Source organism: Melanostigma gelatinosum, assembly GCF_949748355.1.
Source record: "Melanostigma gelatinosum genome assembly, chromosome: 5".
Lineage (NCBI taxonomy): Eukaryota > Metazoa > Chordata > Actinopteri > Perciformes > Zoarcidae > Melanostigma > Melanostigma gelatinosum.
In genome coordinates this window covers 19,272,640-19,293,467 of record NC_136638.1, presented here as the reverse complement: position 1 = coordinate 19,293,467, position 20,828 = coordinate 19,272,640, and the positions used below count along the sequence as shown (strand labels likewise).

Sequence of the window (20,828 nt, the reverse complement as noted above, 5' to 3'; positions counted from 1 at the left end):
AACACAATATGTGTTTCTTTTATCGAGTCATTTGTACACCGTGTGTCTTTCTTGTTGTTGTGGACACACGCAGAGACTTTACTGTAACATACCAGCACAGACTCAGACTCTTTCTCCCCACAGTGAGTTGGTGCTGATGCGGGGTTGCCATGGCGACGTGATGTAGATGCGTTACATCACGAGAGACCTCCCAGCAGCAGATCTTTCATTGAGACTCCCTCTCTACCTTTCCTCTCCCCGTTCTTCTCCGTGTGCATCTCGCTCCCCTCGGTTAACTCTCCGCCTCGATTTCAGATGAAAGGTCAAGCACAGATCAGAGACAAAAGACCGCAGACCTGATACCTGGATACATTTTTACATTTGGCGTGAGCTTAATTCCAACGTATACCATCAAGGCATATGTTCAAGTCGAGCAGATAGAGCGAGGTGTTGCATAACAAAAGCAGAGAGTGGGTTGATGAGAGCGAGGGAGGAGCAGATGTGCTGAATGGGCTTCACATCAGCCAATAAACCATATTTGTACCTTGTTCTTTTCTTGGACTCTGTCCATTTGTCCTCTTTTCTCTCGCTGTCCTCGCTCAAAACACTTCTCCATTGACCCGGCGTTTTGATACCGATCACCTGACTCCCCTACCATCACAGTTTCCTCTCCCAGTCTATGTGGCCCACTGTCCCTAGTAATTTACTGGTTCATTCATTCATTCTGAGCTGATTCTTCAATGGATGAGGTCAATTACTTGTCAGCTGGTGGCTTGTTCATTTATTCCCTTTGAAGCCTGTTTTCCATCTAGCGCTCGAAAAATTCATTAAAACGCAAACAAGACTCTAAATATGTGTCAACAAGCTGGAAACCATGAACAGGTTATAGACCAGCCTTTTTTTCCCCAGGAAAGTAACCTTTTATTGGATATTGTTGCATTGGTTTGTTAATAAAACACTAAATTACAGAGATGTTTCGGCTGCACAACTAATATTTTTCACACATTGGTACAATATGCTGATAATACTTATTTACTTTTACTTGTGTACTTTCTCACTGCTGTATGTAAGATAACAATAACAATTACAAATATATGTGAAGTATTGAAGTGGTGAGTATTTGAGATTTGGGACAGAAAGTATTATAGAAAATGTTCTGTCGACAACAACGCAGTTATACAGTATAAATATCTATTTTCTTTAATCGTATTTTACAGCTGGGGTCTCGGGAGGAATGAAGAGGTAAACATGTCATTAGTTTAAAAAGCACATTTTAAACTGTCCTTAACCGACCTGCATCAGTATAAACTCACAAATAAGTCTGATGTCTCATTTTGACAATTTAACAAAGTATAAAGCTGACAGGAACCCCAAAACCTACGATGGCAATGTTCAAATCTTTAGTGATGATCACTCAAAAATATCATTCAAATGAAAATGTAACAATATAAAATAATTGGTCCTCATGATAAGTAAAGTACCTGAATACTTGTTCCACCACTGCCTTCTTCTCTTCAGCTGAAAAGTCACAGCACAAAAAGCTCTTTCACCATCAGTTTGTGTTTTTGTGATTCACAGAATTCCTCTCCAGCTTCTGCTGCTTTCTGTTCCCATACCTTTCACTTTCAGTTCAGGCTATTTAAACTATTTTTCTCAGGGCTGAATGTCTTTTCAGCATAGGTCCCTTTTGCCGCTGTACACCCACACACCCAGAGCAACACATTGTCGTTTCTTGGTAACCACATTTACGCAACGAGTAAAGAAATTGAAGGTAGAGCAGGTCTAGCTTAAAGCCTGATATAAATCTACCCAAGGCTCTCATGTAATCCAGTATCTCAGCCAAAGTTTTATGCGTTTTAAGTCAGACTAAGATGTTTTGAGGGCTTCTTGCGGAGTACACGCTGTCATCCTCTCACACACTTGCACAGTCATATCTTTAATTACATTGTTGTTAATCACTGACGTGTGACCCAATAACCTGCTCACTGCACTAAATTCCCAGCGTGTTCACAGGAGATTAGACTGACCCGACGTAATGAACGTGCCCAGCTGTTGAACCTGTAATTAGACTTGTAAGCTAATTATTTCCAGAGCGAACAAGAAATGACTCCTGTTGAATTAGAGGGGGGAGAATGTATGGAGCATAACACATGTAAGCTCCTGTGTGATATGTGGAGGTCACTTCTGGTCTGACTGTTCATATTAGAAATAACAAATCCCACAGGATTTATTTCTGAATCATAGAAAACTGAAAGACAATATTCATCCTGTTAGCTGTGCTGGTGTTGTCCGTACGTTGCTCCACCAATTTGGTCAAGACTGAAATATCTCAACAAGTATAGAGGTGAAGTCCCTCCCCTTCCGGTGTCCCCCATGGGACCTTTTTGTATTTTATTTTTAAATATGTACAGCAATCAACAACAACAGACAAAGACTTTTTTGATCCCATTTGAATTGTGGCATGAATTACACGTCTGATGTTTGTCACTTTAAAAGATCATTTTGCAAGTCAAGCCACACCTCCCAAACACCTCCCCGTCTGTCCCCTCTGGTGAGCTGCATGGACTCAGAGCTCTCCACTTCAAAGGGCTCTGCCACCACGGACATAATGACCCCCCCCCCCCCCCCCCTCTGTGACGACTGGCCAGGTGAGAAGACAGCTGGAGAGACTCCACCAAGGCAAGTCTGCGGGACCTGATGGCATCAGCCCCAGGGTCCTGAAGACCTGCGCCATCCAGCTGTCTAATGTCCTTCAACACCTCTTCAACCTGAGCCTGAAGCAGGAGGAAGTCCCGGTGCTGTGGAAGACGTCGTGCCTGCTTCCTGTACCGAAGAAGACGACACCATCTGGCCTCAATGACTACCGACCAGTTGCCCTCACATCCCATGTGATGAAGGTGCTGGAGAGGCTGGTCTTGGCCCGCCTCCGGCCGCAGGTGAAATCCTCACTGGACCCTTTGCAATTTGCATACCAGCCTCGTGTGGGGGTGGACGACGCCGTCATCTACCTGCTGCAACGAGCTCAGTCGCACCTGGATGGATCCGGTGGCTCTGTGAGAATCACTTTCTTTCATTTCTCCAGTGCATTTAACACCATCCAACCAGTGCTGCTGAGTGAGAAGCTGCGGGTGGTGGGGGTGAACGCGTCCACCGTCTCCTGGATCACTGACTACCTCACGGGCAGACCACAGTTTGTCCCACTGGGCCGTGTGCTGTCTGATACGGTGGTCAGTGATATTGGAGCCCCACAGGGAACTGTTCTGTCTCCCTTCCTGTTCACCTTGTACACCACTGACTTCCAGTACAACTCTGTGTCATGCCATCTGCAGAAGTTCTCTGATGACTCTGCAGCGGTCGGGTGTGTAAGGGACGGACGGGAGGAGGAGTACAGGGCAGTAGTGGAGGACTTTGTGGAGTGGGCCGGTAGAAATCACCTGCGTCTGAACGTGGCCAAGACCAGAGAGATGGTGGTCGACTTCAGGAGGAAGACGACGGCTCCACAACCGCTGAGAGTTCTGGGAGAGGATGTGGACATGGTGGAGGAGTACAAGTACCTGGGTGTCTCCATCGACAGCAGACTGAACTGGAAGACCAACATCAACGCCGTGTACAAGAAGGGGATGAGTCGACTCTTTTTCTTGAGGAAACTTTGATCCTTCAACGTGTGCAGCAAGATGTTGGAGATGTTCTACCAGTCTGTTGTGACCAGTGCACTGTACTTCGCCGTAGTCTGCTGGGAGAGCAGCATTGGAGCCGGAGACACCAACAGACTGAACAAACTAGTTAAGAAGGCCGGCTCCATCATTGGCTGCAAACAAGACAATCTGGAAGAGGTGGTGGAGAGGAGGACACTGAAGAAACTGTTATCCATATTGGATAACCCGGACCACCATCTCCATCAACTCCTGCAGGGACAGCGGAGCACTTTCTCCAACAGACTGATCCAGCTCCGCTGTCACAAGGACAGATTCAGAAAAACATTCCTGCCCTCTGCCATTAGACTTTATAATAAAACACCTCGGGCCAGATCGTCGTCCTTCACGTGACTACAACGCTACAGGCTGTTGCTTGTTGTTGGTGATCCTGGCTCTACTGTCCAGGTTGTTTAGTTGAGTTTACTAGTTGCTAATTTTATTTAATTAATACCACTATATTCATGGTATATACTGTGCATTTCTATTTCTATTCTATTCTAGCTTATTTTTTATTTTTATTAATCTATTCCTTCAATTCAATATCTGCTCTGGTATTTTATTGTACTGTAGATATTGTGCATTCCATATGTTATATTTTACTCTATAAATTGCTGCTGCTACAAACGATTTCCCCCTGGGGATGAATAAAGTTTACATCTATCTATCTGTCTATCTAACTTAGATTCAGCAAGAGACGTCACTAACACAACTTTTGGGTGTGTAGTCTTTCTAAATACGTATTTTCACATATTTCTATAACATTATCTTTTTTTTCATGAACAAACAAGCAAGTATTTGTCTTTTGCCGATATATACTCATGATCCCCAGAGGATGAAGTCAGTAACTTTGGTGATCCCCTGACTTTAATTCTAGCACCATCATCTGATCAAAGTTTGTGACCAAATGCCTGAAAAACAAATGACATTCCCACGAGTGTCAGTCAGCTGTACTTTCTACTTTTGCACGGTCACATCTTTCTTTTTGTCAGTAGGTTTTGTCAAGTTATTGTTCTTACTATGTTTAAACATTTGTCCATTACTTTTTTTGACTCTTAAGTTGGCGGAGGTGCGTGTAGTCAGTCTGTTGTAGTTTCTTTGTAGGTTTACACATACAAGGAATTTGCTTTGGTGTGTTGGTGCATAGACAAGAAGCAAAAATGTAGAATAGAGAAAAAGTATCATGTCCAAGAGGATTTCACAACCAAGTTTCTTATATATAGAGAAGTACACATAAGGAGTATTCTCTACAAACAGTATTCTCTACATACAGAGATTAGTACACTCTTCTCTATTTCTATAGAACAGTTTTTCTCTATATTTATTCATGTTTCTATGGAAAACCATATAGTTTTAAACATTATTTGTGACACCTTTTGTATGAACCTTGTTTTTTGACAATATATAAACCGTATGCAAATAACCAGAAGAGAGAGCCATTTCCTGCCTCACTAATTTACACTCCAATCAACCGGCCTTCTTTGTGCTGTGCAGCCTGTTTTTGATGTCCTAGAGATTCCACTGCCCGCTCTTTTCATTAATGAACTAATCTCAGGGGGCTGTGGATGGAGGGAAATGACACTCCACCTCGCTCTTTCATTCACAAATATAATACCTGTATTGTGTTGTAGTGGAGGGGCGAGGCATCGAGGGCTTTTTGAAATGCAATCGTAGAAGATGAAAGCGTTAGACCCGGGGAACAGATTGCTCGTCAGTCATGGCTGCGTGTCTCAAACTGATGGACAGGACAGGATTTATATGACATGGAAAGGTGTCTTTCCTGTCCACCATGTTTGTTCCATCGTACTGGACTGGTTGGTGCACTCCGGCCCCGCATGGGCCTTCGTTGCTCTGCTTCCCGTCCCACGCCATCCCCCACTGCGGCCTACAGGGCACGGCTTGCCCAGAAATGAGCTCATACTCTATAAAGTTGCCAAAACAAATGAGGCCCAGGCGCTCCAGCACTCCCCTCTGCCACCCCAAACACTCCTCCCACTCGTCTGTGTGGGCGATGCCACTTTCAAACACATGCTCTCCTATGTAAACACCCACGCCCTGCACATACACACACACACACACACAGACAAACAAATCCAAAAACACAGACACAGATACAAACACAGACCTACAACACAAATACACGCATTTTAAATGCTTCATTTGAATCTTCAAATTACATAATTGTCTCTCCTTCTTTCTTTCTCTCTCTCTCACACACACACACCCACACACACACTATTCTGACTGTGTTAACACAATGTCCATGGACGGACTACAAGACAATGGTCACCCGAGGACAGACATGTAAAAGGCCCCTTACCCCTCATATATACGAAACACCCAGACTGAAACACACACAAAATGACTACAAATGTTTTGTCCTTCATTTATAATTCGCCGCTTTGTGTACATTCTCGTCATTTTGTGTCTATTTTGAGTCGTGGTGTGTCTTCAGCTTGTTGTTTTGGGTGTCTTTTAGTCGTTTTGTGTCTCTTTGTGGTACTACATCTCTTAGCAATTATTTTCGTCTTTGTGGTCATTCTGGGTCTCCTTTTGGTCGTTTTGCATTTCTTTCTTATCATTTTGAGTCTCTGAGGTTGTTTTGAGTGTATTTGTGGTCATTATTGCATCTCTTAGTTGTCATTTTACATCTCTTTCTGGTCATTTTGTGTCTCTTCGCTGTTGTTTTGCGTCTCTTTGAGGTTATTTTGAGTGTCTCTGTGGTCATTTTCGTGGCCCCCTGTGCCCGGTAGGCTCGTCCAGTAACTAATCCATGACAGTGTCATCCTGTTTTAGTCAGGTTTTCTTTCTGTCTGAATGCCAACAGGATATGCCAGGGGACTTGTACCACTCCTCTCCCATACCGTGAGCATGCACACCTCCTACCCTACTGCACTCTTTAACACCATCACCAGGCTCTGTCATCTTTGTTCCCTATTATCACAAGATGTCCAGTTATGCAAGAAAAAGTCTGTGCTACAGCATATGTCAGAGCATGGGAAAAAATTGTAGGCTGTATTGTACATTATTTGTGAAAAGTAGACAAAGTTGTCAGTTCACTTTTTCCTCCCACGGGTGTATGAGTTCATGAAAAACTGTAGAAAATGTAAGCTCACTACTCAATTAGGTTATAAAACCAACACTCTCTCCTCAGGTTGTTGCTATTCCTGGACTGCTGCTGTGAGAGGAGACCTGTGTGGTCTGCTGCCCCCTGGTGGCTGCCGACTGTCTGCTCTGATTACGTAAAACAGGCTGTGAGTGTGAGTCATCGCCCCCCTAGTGAGGACAGATGGGAGGTGTGTGTGGTGTGTTCGTGGTGTTTGTGTGTAGGACTGGGCGGAGCGAACCGCAGTGGACTGTAAAATAAGGGCTTTCCCCTCTCTCTTTTCCCACTCGCTCTCTTTTTCCTTAGTTTTCTTTTTGTGGGTCAGGAGAATCAGTAAAAACACAAGTGAAGTGCTGTGACAGTGACAATAGAACAGAAGGCTGCAGAGCTTCAGTCTTCTTTCATTTAAACTGCAGCCATTTTGCCTTTCCTCTCTAATTTAAGGATGATAGGAAGTTGAGACAGAATTACATCTGCCTCTACCTGGCGCAGAAATTAAACATTTTTAGATTTGTACTGAAGAAGAGAGGAATCTAAAGAGGGCAGTGATCTTTCTGTCTTTGCGTGTTAATGCTTTTTACTGTGTAGCTAAGAGATTCCAGGCCTCCTTTTAGGATTGGACGGGAAGCGTTTGACAGGATGGAAAGCGTGACGATGTCAGCTGGTTGTTGACGATGTTACAGAAAGAAGCAAATGTATCTCGCTACAGAGGGTTGTGTTGAATGTGTGGATGCATAAAGAGGGAGTTGGTTGTGATCTGCTGGAACGCACCGGCGAGCATTCACGGTGTTGCGGTCCCAACTCAACCAACCACCGTTAGCTGTGAGCCACTGGCTGGCCGTCGACATGTTGAGAGCCGTTGAGAGGCAACAGAAACGCTCCCACTCTCAGATATTGCACCTTTAACAAAACAGGTCTAGTGAACCAGAAAAGCAGGGATGGTGGTTGGCCTTGTGTTAACGGGTGGGCCGTGGCCTTCAGTTGAAGCTGGCTGTCAAGCCAGTTGGACCAGCTATTGTAGTTAAGCAGGTACAGTGTTGACATGTAGCCGGGTCACACCGCATCTGCTCTGTGATTGGGGGAAAGTAGGGACAGTTTAGGACAGTCTGCTGACGGTCCTGGATTGTCCTGTAGACAAACTCAGGGAAGCGTCTGTGTGCTCTGTAATGATGATGACCTGATGCACATTTACGATACAAACCAGTCAGTCGTCATCCTTGTATTTTTTACCCTTGTACAACTGTAAAAACACTGTTTGAAGACACGTCTGGTAACGCATGAATCTCACCTGTATGTCGCTTTTCAGTAAGTTTTCTAGAGCAATGTATTTTTTACTTTGTAGCGAGCTGATCGTAACATGCTCATTACTGCCCCCTGAGGCCGAGGGGCAGAACACACATACTGGTACTTGACAGTTTGAGTACTGCAGTTGTAGTGAGTGTTTTTCAAGGATGAAGACTAACGGATTGGTTTGACGAATGCACATCTGGTTAACTGCCCCACCTCTATTTAAAGAGCAACGAGCAGCTCCACTGAGCTTTTCCATGGAACCATTCTAACAAACTGTTGACAGGGCCTTATGATAAAACATCATTTAACAATAATGCTGAGACTTCCACAGAAATGATCAGCCAACTTTTAGCACATTGCCAAAGAAGAATATAAGGGCTGATGATATTATCAACTACAACTAATTAAATAAATAAAACTAGTTTCAGTATCCCAGACTGCCCAAGGTTTAGTTTATAATGATAAAAAATGTAGAAAAGCATACAATCCCTCACCCTGGAGAATGAGAATAAAATGTCCTATAAGAATGACATTGTAATCATTTCACTGTGAGACAGAGGAAAAGTTATATTGTTTTATTAGGGTTTTAAATCTTAGACAAAAAACACAACCAGCAATGTGATAAACCTACAAAAGGCAGTGATGGAGAGCTTGAACATAGGAATGAACAGTGGAGGGTGGAGGAGGAGGAGCGTGGTTTGCTGAGGTCTGATCTGAGTGGTTACTGAATCACGTCTGTCAACAGGAAACAGGGCTGACAAGAATAAAGTGACAAACAGAGCGGAACCAAAGATAAGGATGTAAACTGGTGAAAACAGATGAATCTGGTGACGCTGGGCGTGAATCATTCCACCTGAAGGCAGCCAGAAAATGTGTCACACAGATTTGTTATCACCCTGAACAGATGTGAAGAAAAGAAAATCCCTTTTTATACACATTGAACACAGAATGATGCTGTCCGATAGGTGTTGAATGGAAGATGACAGTAAACATGATATCCTATTTTAAGGCTGTTTCTGTTCTTTATCTGTGAGACATTACTGCTACGATGTATTTGTATACTGTACATGCATGTGGCTTTCTTTGGAAGTACAAAAAGCAAAGAGTGTAACATCACAGTGACTGGTTGAACTGCATCGACCACTTTTGTTTTCCAGCTTAATTTCATTTTTTGCATCTGTGTTCTCTCCAGCGCTTTCTCTCCATCTTTCTCTGTGTCCCTCCACTCTTCTTCTTCTTTGTCTTCTTCTTTAAAAGGTGTACGGCGCGGCGTAGATGGAGAGTCTGAGGGCGGAGCTGGTCTGGTAGTTGCCCTGGTAGCTGTGCAGAGGGTTAACTGACACCATCTCCAGGTCCAACGTGTACTCTCTGGGCCCCGACACGGCACGGGCCAGCACCAGCATGGCGCTGATATTATTGATTTGCTGTAGATGACAAAAAATATATTAACAAGTGAAGTTCTACATTCTTTTCACTGAAAGGAATAGTTTGACATTTTGGGAAATATGCTTATTCCCCTTCTTGCCAAGAGTTATATATATATATATGAGAAGATCAATACTGCTGTCATGAAATATAAAGCTACAGACAGCAGTACAGTTACAAAGACTGGAATAAGGTGGAAACAGGTCGCCTGGCTCTGCCTAACAGCAACTCTATAGCTCACTAATGAACAAGTTATATCTTCTTGTGATTGTTTGTCTTTGTGCTAAGCTAAGCTACGTGTAGCGTCATGTTTACCGGACAAACAGGAGAGTGGTATCGATCTTCTCTTCTTCTGAATTCTTCGCAAAAAGTGAATAAGCGTATTTCCCAAAATGTTGAACTGTTCCATGAACAACATTTCGCTCAATATGAGTGATAAAGGTGTAATGCCTGATTCATGACACACTATCATATACGCTGAAAGCATAACCAAAGCTTAAGCTGTCTCACTCTAATACGTGCTGTGAAATTAACAGGACAATGAGCGAACACACAATCCTGAGAATTGACTATTACGGGGACTTTGTTCTAATGTTTCAAGATAAAAGAGTATTTCTCTGTTTTCAATCCAAGCAGAAAGTTTGTGTTTAGGTTTTAGTGGGACGATGATAAATCTTGTTTTCAAAAATCTTGTTTTCAAAAATGCATCGACAGCATCTTGTGACTCTAAAACTCTCTCAGGCTAATCAGTCATCTGACCTACACACATTGGTTTAATGGTAAGTATATTTGGCCATTTTATGAGGAATTAATTTGTTACACAGATATGAATGAAATATGGTGGGTGAAGTAGGTTTAGTCAGGAAGGATCCTCCATCATACTGTGTTATACCTGACAAGTGCACTATGTTTCATAAAAAGTCTGTCCAATGTATCTATCAAACCCTAAATTGAGCTTTTTCTTACAGTCAGTGCACTTTTAAACTCTGAAGTGTGAGGGTCCTTGGACAGAGGATGTCTTATGTGTACAGATTGTAAAGCCCTCTGAGGCAAATTAGTGATTTTGGGCAACACAAAATCAATTTAATTGAATAAAGTCGTCACGCTTGCCAAAGGTGTTGTCAGCAGATGCAATCATCCTCCTTCTCTGTGCTCTGTAACAGCTCTCACCCTGATGTAGAAGTCTCCGTTTTCGTCTCCAGACCGGATGCGGAAGGTGTTGTAAGCCCCTGGAGAGACGCTCGTGGCCTGAATCTGGAAGATGTCTGAGGGGACGGAGCGCTCCGAGGTGATGCTCATGTAGCGGTGGACGATGGAGAAAGGCAGATCTCGACAGACAGGCTTGTTGACGGGACAAACACAGCGGCTGGACACACAGAGAGAAGTAAGTCCACTTGAGTGCAACAATGTTTGGTGCAGAAAAACTGTAACCGCAGTTCATAGATCAGCCAGCAGAGGGAGTAACATGACTGAAGGGGAAGTTCTCCTAAAATCTAAACAAATATTGAACAGCAGCCAGTTTTTTCCCTCATGTTTTTCTAAAACACATTTTATACCACCAAATCATCTGGGATATGTTAATAAGGACCCACACCTGTTCCCAATCCAACACTTGTAATAGTTTTCTTGTTGCAGCGGACCATGTTCAGAAGAAAAGGTTGGAAGTTGGACTCGTATGTGGAAAAAGTAATTGGGTAATCTTGCAGTTTGAGCCATACTCAACACAGAGGCTGATTATATTCTGAGCTGATGGCCAGCACATATTTTAGTCATTGGGAAAAGGTGTGTGACCGTGGACACAAGCTTTCATGAGGTGTCACTCACTTCTCAGACACCTGTACGTAAGGGTCCTGGCACCGGTTGGTGTCCACACACTGGTATCGTCCGTGGATATTCACGCACGTCTGTGTGTCGCTACACTGATGCTCACCTGTTTCACATTCATTTATATCTGCAGGAGAAAAATAGCTGATGATGTTTCATTTGAACAAGAACGGGACAAGAATAGAGCTACTGTCAAAGAATGAACAAGCGTTGACTCAGTGCAGCATTTGTGAGTCTGAAAGCACAGAGAGGAAGGTGTTAGGACTGGAGGGAGGAAAAGGAGGCGGGTGTGCTTACCCTGGCATAGCCGGGTGCCTTGCAGCTGGTATCCTTCTGGGCACACACAGGAGAACTTCCCTGGTTCGTTGACACACTGGTACTGGCACAGGTAACTGGAGTAGCTGCACTCATCGATGTCTGTCAAGTGAAACGGTCAGATGTATAACGGGAAAAGAAAACAAAGTAACTGAAGTTTGTACAATCGTTCATATTGATCCTTTTTTTTTACAGACAGAGTGCGTCTCTCACCGTTACAAGCAAAGCCATCAGGCCCCAGTTCATAGCCCTGGTCACAGCGACACAGGAAGGTGCCATACGTGTTGTAACACCGCTGAGAGCAGGGGGCACCCATCTCACATTCATTCACATCTAAAGGGAGGGGGGGGGGGGTAGATTTTATAGATCAACTTAAATGCTGACAGAGTCAAACAGCAAACACATCCCAAAAAACAGCTGTTGGATCAAAAACTGCAACTGAAGGGAAAAATCTAAATGATTGCTCCAAATACATAAAAGGCCCTGAAAACATATTATCTCAATCAGCTTGTCACTTCGATTGGTAGGGTCCAAAATTAACACACGCAACTGTTTTTCGGTTTTCTTCGCACAGCAGATTTCTTTCTGTGCTGTTTTGAATCACCATTGTAAAGTGAGATGTTGGAAGAAGGCAACGTACTGTAGCGTCTGTGCACCAATTAAAACGAGTCAATACGGAATCAACATGCAATGACAGTTGTGGGAACGTTAACGTTGCCAGGCCACTCTCATCCAAACGTGATCAAACCACAACTGATGAAGCAGCTTAACAGGGTTTCTGAGTGTCAAACCATTCATACATTTTCTTAAATCTTAACTTTAACTGTTACTTGTGTTGTTATGGACTTGTAATGTTACAGAGAGATGCTTAAAAGTGTACATTGATTTAGAATTGCACTGCTGACAATTTGATCAAACTCAGTAGAACAAACGATACATAGCACCACATCCTTCTTCCTTGACAAAACAAATTGGTTACCCATAGTTCAACTCGACTGCTGACAGGGATTTGGTTGCATTATGCTCGTGGCGGCTAATGTAGCCAATCGACGCTGAGTCACTTGAGGCAATTTATCAGACTTCATACAACTCCCTCTGAGACTACAAAAGGCTTGAAACAACATATGCAGTACTCCCCAAAACTTGTTAAGAGACTTTAATTGAAAATCGATGGGGTTGCCCTTTAAGATTTGCCCTTTCAGTTTTTACATTTTTGTCAAAGCCTGAGTGAGATCAAAATTGATCGGAGGCACTAAGAACACTGTGCAGACCTTTTGCCTGACTTCAGAGACATTGGATTTGACTGTTGAGTCTTATAACCGGTTGCAGTGGGCGTCACTCACCGATGCAAGATCGGTTGTTTCCTGCCAGCTGGAAACCAGGTTCACACTGACAGGAGAAGGAGCCGGGGACATTAACACAGCGATGTTGGCAGTACCTGTACCTGCACTCATCGATGTCTGAGAGAGAGAGAAATAGAGTCAGAAGATGGATATTCACAGTCCTACCAGTTATTAAGGTCACTCTTGCAGCTATAACTAACTTTCATGTAGCAAGAAAAAAGAATTGCCATATTTAAACATGCTTAGCTACACTAAAGGATAAATTCAGATTATCTCACCAATGCACTCTGTGCCAACCTTGCGGTAACCATCCGGGCACTGACAGGTGAAGGCACCCTGTGTGTTGATACACTGCTGGCTGGGCTGGCAGTCATCTTCGTCTCGCTCACACTCATTGATATCTGTGTTTGTGAGTGAAAAAGGGACACGCATGGGAAATAAAAAAATCAAGGTTATTGTGAGGAAACTCATCTTTTATCATGAGTGAAAGGCACAGTCTGACTGTTGAAGGGCAGACGATGGCGACTCCGTTCGCCTCATTTGCACCCGACAGCTGAGAATATCACATCATGTTGAATCATGTTTGCGGTCCCAGATGAACACCTCGTTGTCCTCCAGCGCTAGTAGGTTTCTCGCTTCAAGTCAGACTCTTAAAGCACAGCAGCTGTCCTCGTGTGAAATCTTCCCCCCGTGGACTCATACTCACTGACACCCACACAGTTTGCACACGCAGCCTCCAGTCCCAACACCTGCTATGGCCACCTGTGCCTCGCATTCTGTGGCTGCCGACAATAAACTTACACAGTCTCACACACACACACACATGCTGAATGATCAGCCATCCTGTGGCCACCTGGTCACCTCCAACCCCCAGACCTACAAACCAGACACCCACCCACACAGCTGTCTCCCTGCGCCTCGTAGCCCAGAGGGCATGGGTTGGTCTCGGTGGGCGTGATGGGAGGCTCTGGGGCCGGGATGACCGACGCAGAGCGGGGAAGGCACAGGTAACCTCCATAGTGGTTGAAGCACTTCATTTCCCCTTTGCATGCATCTGCAATGGTCTCGCACTCGTTTATGTCTGATGGGAGACGCAGAGACGACTTGTTAGGAATGAATCAAAAGGACGGGACATAGCATGAGGAGCAACAGGATGATCCCAGCTGTGACTGTGTACAAGAATTAGGTGGTGACGCGGAATAAATGCAGGTAAAAGAGTGTTTTACCTTTGCAGTGCTCAGTCTGCTGGTCCCATTGATACCCATCTGTGCATTCCTGCAAAGAGCACCAGAGAGAGAAAGAGAGCGTAAGAAAATGATGGAAAGAAACAGGCACCCTGAGCCAAGTAGTTGCATAATATATTCATAAAGCATAATAAATCCCCAGTAGTGGAACTTGAAAAAAGAAGCAGAGGATAGAGAAACTTGTTTCCTGTGTAGGAGTGTAGAAGGACTGGGCCAAAACGACAAGAAGGCTGCTTCCTTAAGCCGAATGTCATTTTTAAAAACAAAGAATGTATAGCCACTGTTTGGAAAAAGGGTCGTCATCATTCTGGAAAAAAACATGTTGCTGTGAGCGGCATGGAAAGAAAAAGTGTGGCATGAAAGGAACATGGAATTAAAGCTAAAATTACCCCCAACTATTCGACTACTATAAAATGTTGGAAAGGGAAAACTGCAGTGGAATATTAAACAAGACGAATATGTGGAAATAAGAAATGGAGCTAGGAGAGAAGAAAGAGGATATGAGGTCAACATTTCAACACAAGAAATGTTTGACATGGAAGAAAGGAAGATGCACAAAAAGGAAAAGGAGTGAGAGAGGAGAAGAAAAGCAGGTGAAGAGATTTGTCCATCCTTACCGTGTAGGTGTCACTGTCTGTAGGTGGCTGTGAAATAGCACTGCGGAGGAGCACAGACACACATATGCACACGCACAAGACTGACACACAAGCACCCTGCATACTAATGCACGAAGATGGGACGGTAACACACGTAAAACATGCACCCAAACACTCTGCTATCACACAGGCAGCGCTGCTTTGAAGATGAGAGAGGCAGCCAAGAGGTGGTATCTGTATTTCAGAGGGAGACAGAGAGAACGACATAAATCAATCATTGTGCAAAAAGCACTGGAGCCAGGTTGTTGTTGTTGTTAAGCAGGCCTGTCAGTCAGAACACAAACAGTTAGCGTCTTGGACTTGGTTCACTGTTTGTCAACCAAACAGTTCCCCGTTGATCGCAGCCGAAATAAATTGAATGAATCACTCTGCCAGGTAAAAACATAAACATCGTGACGTACTCCGTCCTTCAGCTGAAAATAACAAAGTCAACTTCACAGAAATACTTTCACATGAGCTGCTCACAGAAGACTCTCTGTGTCTCCAGGCTGGCCGACTCACTGGAATGATGGTCTCGCCGCGCTGCCTCCAGAGGTTCGGTTCACCGTGTATCAGAGCAGCGTCGCTTGGAGCCCATAAATCATGGCCATTCGTTGCATATTTTATCACGGCATCTCCTGCTCTGCTGCTTCCATATGTGAGATAGATTCTAAGTTAATTTGTCTCTGTGACACAGAATCTCCTCCGTAGAAGCTGTGTTGTGTTTTGGAATTGGTGCAAAGTAACTAGACTCAAATACGATACGTATTTTAAGGTAGTATGTCTACTCCACTACAATTCAGAGAGTTATCAATACACAGTCTAATGTGCAAAAAGTTGAGGGAGCCTTCTTATGGACGCCCAGTTTTTATGTGAATTGATGTTTTGACCCACCGTTCGGCCCTGCAGTGGGTGTCAGGCTGTGACGTCATAAATATTCTGGGCCGTCTGAAAGGTGACCGGCTAGTTTTGTTTTTTATTCTGATGAAGACATTTCTGCCGTGATGAAAAAAAAAAAGATCCTGGAAGTCATTATAATGAAACACCATCTAAACATAACGACTTCGTTGTCCTATCTCAAAATAATATTTTGACGTAATATTTCAAAATAATGAAAAGTTCTCTCAATATTTTTTGATTCAGTATCTCAAATAAATCATTATTTTGAGATGCTAAGTCATTATTTTGAGATTTTCTCATTATAATGACTTCTTTTTCATCACAGTGGCAGAAATGAGCTTCCGGTGTGTTTGCACAATTAAAGGCAGTAGATCAGCGTGCTCCAGTCCCTTCTTTTACTTTTTAAGTTTGCTGTCCTTCAGTCGAGAGGCACCTGATTTAGCTGCAGGCTGCTGGAAGATGTACAGAGTCCTGTTTCATGGAAATGTTGTTTTTACTCCATTAAAGTTATCTGAGAACTCGTGTTAGCAGTTACTTTGATTTTACATACAAAAAAACCCGATGTATTGTTACATATTAAAAGCCCTGTGCACCAACGCAGGGGATTTCATACATGTGGCTGATTAGACCTGCTCTGCTTGAAGTTATGCAATGTTCAGCTGGGATTTAAGTCACCAATAATGACAAAGTTGTAACTTGTTCTGCAAAAGAACAGAACAGCCCCTGAAGTTATTTTTTCCTTGTTTCACAAGATAAATTTATGCTTACAAAATATCATCTTCATCTTCCAGGGTGCCCATACTGAAAGGGGCCATTAGGCATAATGCGCACTTTCACTTTGGATAAGTTATCTGCTGGTAGCCTAATACTTATGTACTTATGTACTGGTACTTATGAATTTTAAATGTAGGGCTCACTTGCATTCTAGTATTTTTACACTGCGATATTGCTTCTTTTACGTAAGTAATGGATCTAAGTACTAACGTTATGCCCAGTGTATTTTGAGGCAGATTTACAGTGTATTATGTTTGCTGAGTATTCTAAGTATTCTGATGGACTTGGCTTTTCTCCCAGCAGAGACACAACCACCCTTCAGTTCATGTCCCTGGAGAGACGCTATAAGTGGTTAAGCTAACTCTAAACATAAACATATCGCCTATTCCAGCTCCCGCAGACCAAAAAAAGTAGGGGGAAAAAAACAGGCTAATTGAAGGAATGAAAAAAATTCTGAGCGAGTGCTGTTTGCAGAGTCAGTGAGCTCCAGTTAAAATACATGACAGGAACGTTATAATCACTGCCTGTCTACGTGCACGGGCACATGCTCCGAAATGTCAGGAGGCCACATCTGCAGGCATGGCTCATTGTTGTATTTCAAGTTGAGACAAACAGAAGGCCGCAGGGTGACGTGGACACACTTAAATACTTGATGGATGACATCACAGGCCATTCGTGAACCTCTGCGGGGTTAAAACCAACAAAACATGCCCTCACCCTGTAAGCACAGACGGTAACACATACCGCTGTGCAATCAGACGGCCGCAGTACGTGACCTCTCTGAGTTGGCCCATCGGACACTTACAACCAGCAAGAATGTGACCCCAAACCGCCCCAAAAACAGAACTGACCATCACTCCGGGGTCCAGACACTCACTGGCTACTGAGAGTGGGCAGCAGGGATGCATGGGTGTGTCCCTGATGTCGCTGGAGACCAAGTGGCGGTGGACCTCTGGAATGCCCGTGGCAAGGATGTGGGCGCCAGTTCTCAGCTGGGATGCCCTGCCACGGCAGTGGTTCCCAGAGTATCAGGTTCTGGGAAACCCCCCATGGTTCACATAAGAGGATAGCTGGTGCCAAACCTCTAGCCACTGCTCCCCTAACCTCTCATCTCTCCTCATTGTGTAGGTGGATGTCAGACAATGTGACCCAAGAGCCGAAATTCATCAGAGAAACAGGTTGACTGTGAAACCACATCGTTACAAAAAATATATTTATCGTTGCTGTTGGTTCGGACTGCTGGTCAGACAAAACAAGACATCGCCTTGGACTCTGGGAACCTGTGAAGGGTGTTTGCTTTCATTTTGACATTTACTTGACGGAACATTTACTCGAGAAAATAATCAGCAGATTAATTGGGAGTTTTAGTCCCTGCAGATGTGGCCTAATCCTCAAAATAGTACTGCTCTAACACCTGTTCAGTACAGCTTCAACAGTACTTCTAATATAGTTACCATTTCGGGCTTACCCTCGCCTCAGTAACAGCAGACTGACCCATTTCTAAATTCACACAGTCAGCACAATTTAACATGCAAGATTTCAGGCGGCTTATAAAAGTGACCATCTGGGGACCAAGAAAAACACACAGTTGGACCACACACACACACACATGCACACAGAGTGTAAACTGCAGGATGGTCATGTGTTGTAATGTATACATCGCTAACTTTGTGTTGTTCTGCTTGGTTGTGCAGCCTGAGAACACGGTGGCCCAGCGGGCTAAAACTGCGCTCCGTTACCGCTGTGGCAGTGAACCTGTAAATCCACAACTAGGGCACTATCACTCTCACACACACACACACACGCACATACACACACACACACACACACACACACACACACACACACACACACACACACGCGCACACACACACACGCACACACACATAGCCTAACTCCTTTGCTGGAAAACTCCACAGTCAGCAGTGATGTGTTGTGGCCTGCAGGAGAAATTCACACACTGTAAATGAGATAAATACCTCTGGTGTGGTTCTGTTCTCCCAGTGGTGATACTGCTCTGTTTCCCTGTGTAAAGGGGGGTTAAAGAGCTGTGATTTATTAGTCTATGCATACAATGTGGCACGAGATGATGGGCTGCTCTCAGGGGAACTGTGCCTGCTTCCTGTTGCCTTTATAATCCCACTGAGTCATTACAGTGACGCTGGGGCTGTCACATGTTAGCTATTAGGAGTATACGGAATAAACAGTGATAAAATGCACTGTCAAATCATAGTGAGGCAGCATCCTACACTGTCTGTGATGTTATCCAGAGTGTTTTTTGTGTGTGTGTGTGTGTGTGTGTGTGTGTGTGTGTTCCTGTAGCTGCCACCTGTTTTTCTTTTTTGTTCAAAAGTCTCTGCTGCTTTGTCCCGTAAATTTTAACTGGAGTGACTAAACTGAGATTGTGACACTGACTTCAAATGTTGTACAAGAGAGATGAGGTGGAAGAACATACTGTGCGATAATACATGCCCTGTGACTCATTACCTCTCTTCCCGTCTATCCCCCTATTACAGTCTCTGAAACATATTGCTTCATATTGTAAGCAGCAATATGAAGCTGTGAGAGCAGAGCAGTGGTGGTACTGTGACGTGTATGGCCTGTACCAGAAAAGAAGGTACCTTAAAAAACATGATCAGTCATCCAAAGGTTCTCCTTTTCATACAAATCTCTTCTAACATGGTTGTCAGACATTAAAGAAACACACGGAAACTCACAAATGAATCTTTTTCGGATGAGTCTTCTCCTTCTGACCGGTGTGTCCTTCTGCTGGCTGCGGTCGTCCCGGCTGAGTTGGCGCACAGAAGTGGTCCCTTAAACTCCTGCCTGTCTGACCCTGAGAGAGTGAGTGGGGAGACCGACAGCTGGAGCAGCTGAACACATGCAAAGGGAGGGAGAGAGAGAGAGAGAGCAAGAGACGGAGAGGAGAGAGAGAGAGAGGGAGGAGAGAGGGACAGTCCATTCTTACCCCCCACCTCCTCCCCGCCTCTGGCCCCCTGCACTGCCATCCTCCACTCTCCAAACCCCCTCTCCCTGACCCCCCAGGATGCAAATTCCTGGTCTGCGGCCCAAATACCAAAATTCCAAATTGTCCAAATCGCAGGCCGAACAACAACTCACAGATTCACACACTTGCCCCCCCCCCCCCCCCCACATCTTCTTACCCCCTCTTATGGTCCCACAACACACCTGGTTTCATTTAAACTAAACCCCCGCAAAAGCTCCAAACTCTCCCTCCCTTTCCTCCCTCCCTTTTCCCATTTACCCCCCATCTATCTATACTTACCTCCCCCGTCTTTTACTCTCTTTTTTTCTTCTTTCCATAAAGCGACTAAAGCCCTCGCTCTCATCCAATCTGACATGCAGGATATTTATAGCTGGGGAGAGAGAAGTTAATGGAATGTGGACAAAATTAGAGAGTGGAAGAAAGAAAGTGGAGACTTATTCGGAAAATGTGTCCGCTTATTTCTCAGAATAAACTGGAGGCTTCATGGGATGAAATAGAGAAAATAAAGTACTGTCATTATTCTTGACCAGCTTTTCTGCTCTGCTTGTACATGACGAATCCATTACTGCACTTGGAATCATTTCAGCTGTATTTTGTCTTGCAAAATAATCGGTGTGCTTTGCAAACTGGTTCAAATGTTGCTTAACCCAGATTTTATGAGTCTGACTCAACCTAAAGTCAAACCCATTACAAAATGACTGCATGCGTTCAAGTTTACAGCGAATATTCTTTAACAGACACACTAATCTTTATATTTTTAGAGTGCACAATCGTGCTATTTTGTAACATTGTGGGGGCAATCACTTTATTTTCCCTCCTGTTTTTTAAATTTTTTTAAAGTAAACCTTTGGTTCTAAAATAACCTTTACTTCGCCTCAGATTGTTTATCTCTCCTGTGTTTCTGGGTGGTGGCAGAGATGGCAGCTGTCATTACGGGAGATGTTGTTAAAAGTCACACTAACAGACCCCCTAGCTGGACCAACTGTGCCCCCCTGGCTGGTCCCTCATTCCCATGACCACACACAGACACTGGAAGAGGTCTCAGTCCATGACACATGCAGTCTGCTGGCCACATTGAAATCTAAAACACTAATACAGCTTAGATTGATGACGCAGGGCTTTCCCAATCTGGCCTCTTCATTTTTGTGCTATGATTTATATCTTTATCTCTTTGTCTGATGTCCATCCAGCACTCAGTAAACCCTGTCCCTGGAATGGGTTAATGACAACAACTCCTCCATATAATACCGCAGATAAAACGACCACATAAAGCAGGGACATTGTGATGTAAATA

General features: G+C 44.0%; 1 protein-coding gene across 2 annotated transcripts; it reads right to left on the bottom strand.

The window, feature by feature from the left end:
• Positions 1-8,627: 8,627 nt before the first annotated feature.
• Positions 8,628-19,360, bottom strand: efemp2a (EGF containing fibulin extracellular matrix protein 2a). 2 transcript variants are annotated; one of them, XM_079268275.1, is made up of 12 exons: positions 19,245-19,334; positions 18,507-18,552; positions 14,836-15,048; positions 14,201-14,249; positions 13,870-14,055; positions 13,253-13,375; positions 12,975-13,091; positions 11,845-11,964; positions 11,614-11,733; positions 11,317-11,443; positions 10,663-10,858; positions 8,628-9,491 (listed from the first exon to the last, which is right to left on the bottom strand). In XM_079268275.1, the coding sequence occupies exons 3-12, from the start codon at positions 14,935-14,937 to the stop codon at positions 9,318-9,320; spliced, it is 1,314 nt and encodes a 437-aa protein (XP_079124401.1). In that variant the 5' UTR covers positions 14,938-15,048; positions 18,507-18,552; positions 19,245-19,334; the 3' UTR covers positions 8,628-9,317. The 2 variants fall into 2 exon arrangements, with proteins under 2 accessions (XP_079124401.1, XP_079124400.1); XM_079268274.1 differs by lacking the exon at positions 18,507-18,552 and having other exon boundaries at positions 19,245-19,360.
• Between the last annotated feature and the right edge of the window lie 1,468 nt (positions 19,361-20,828).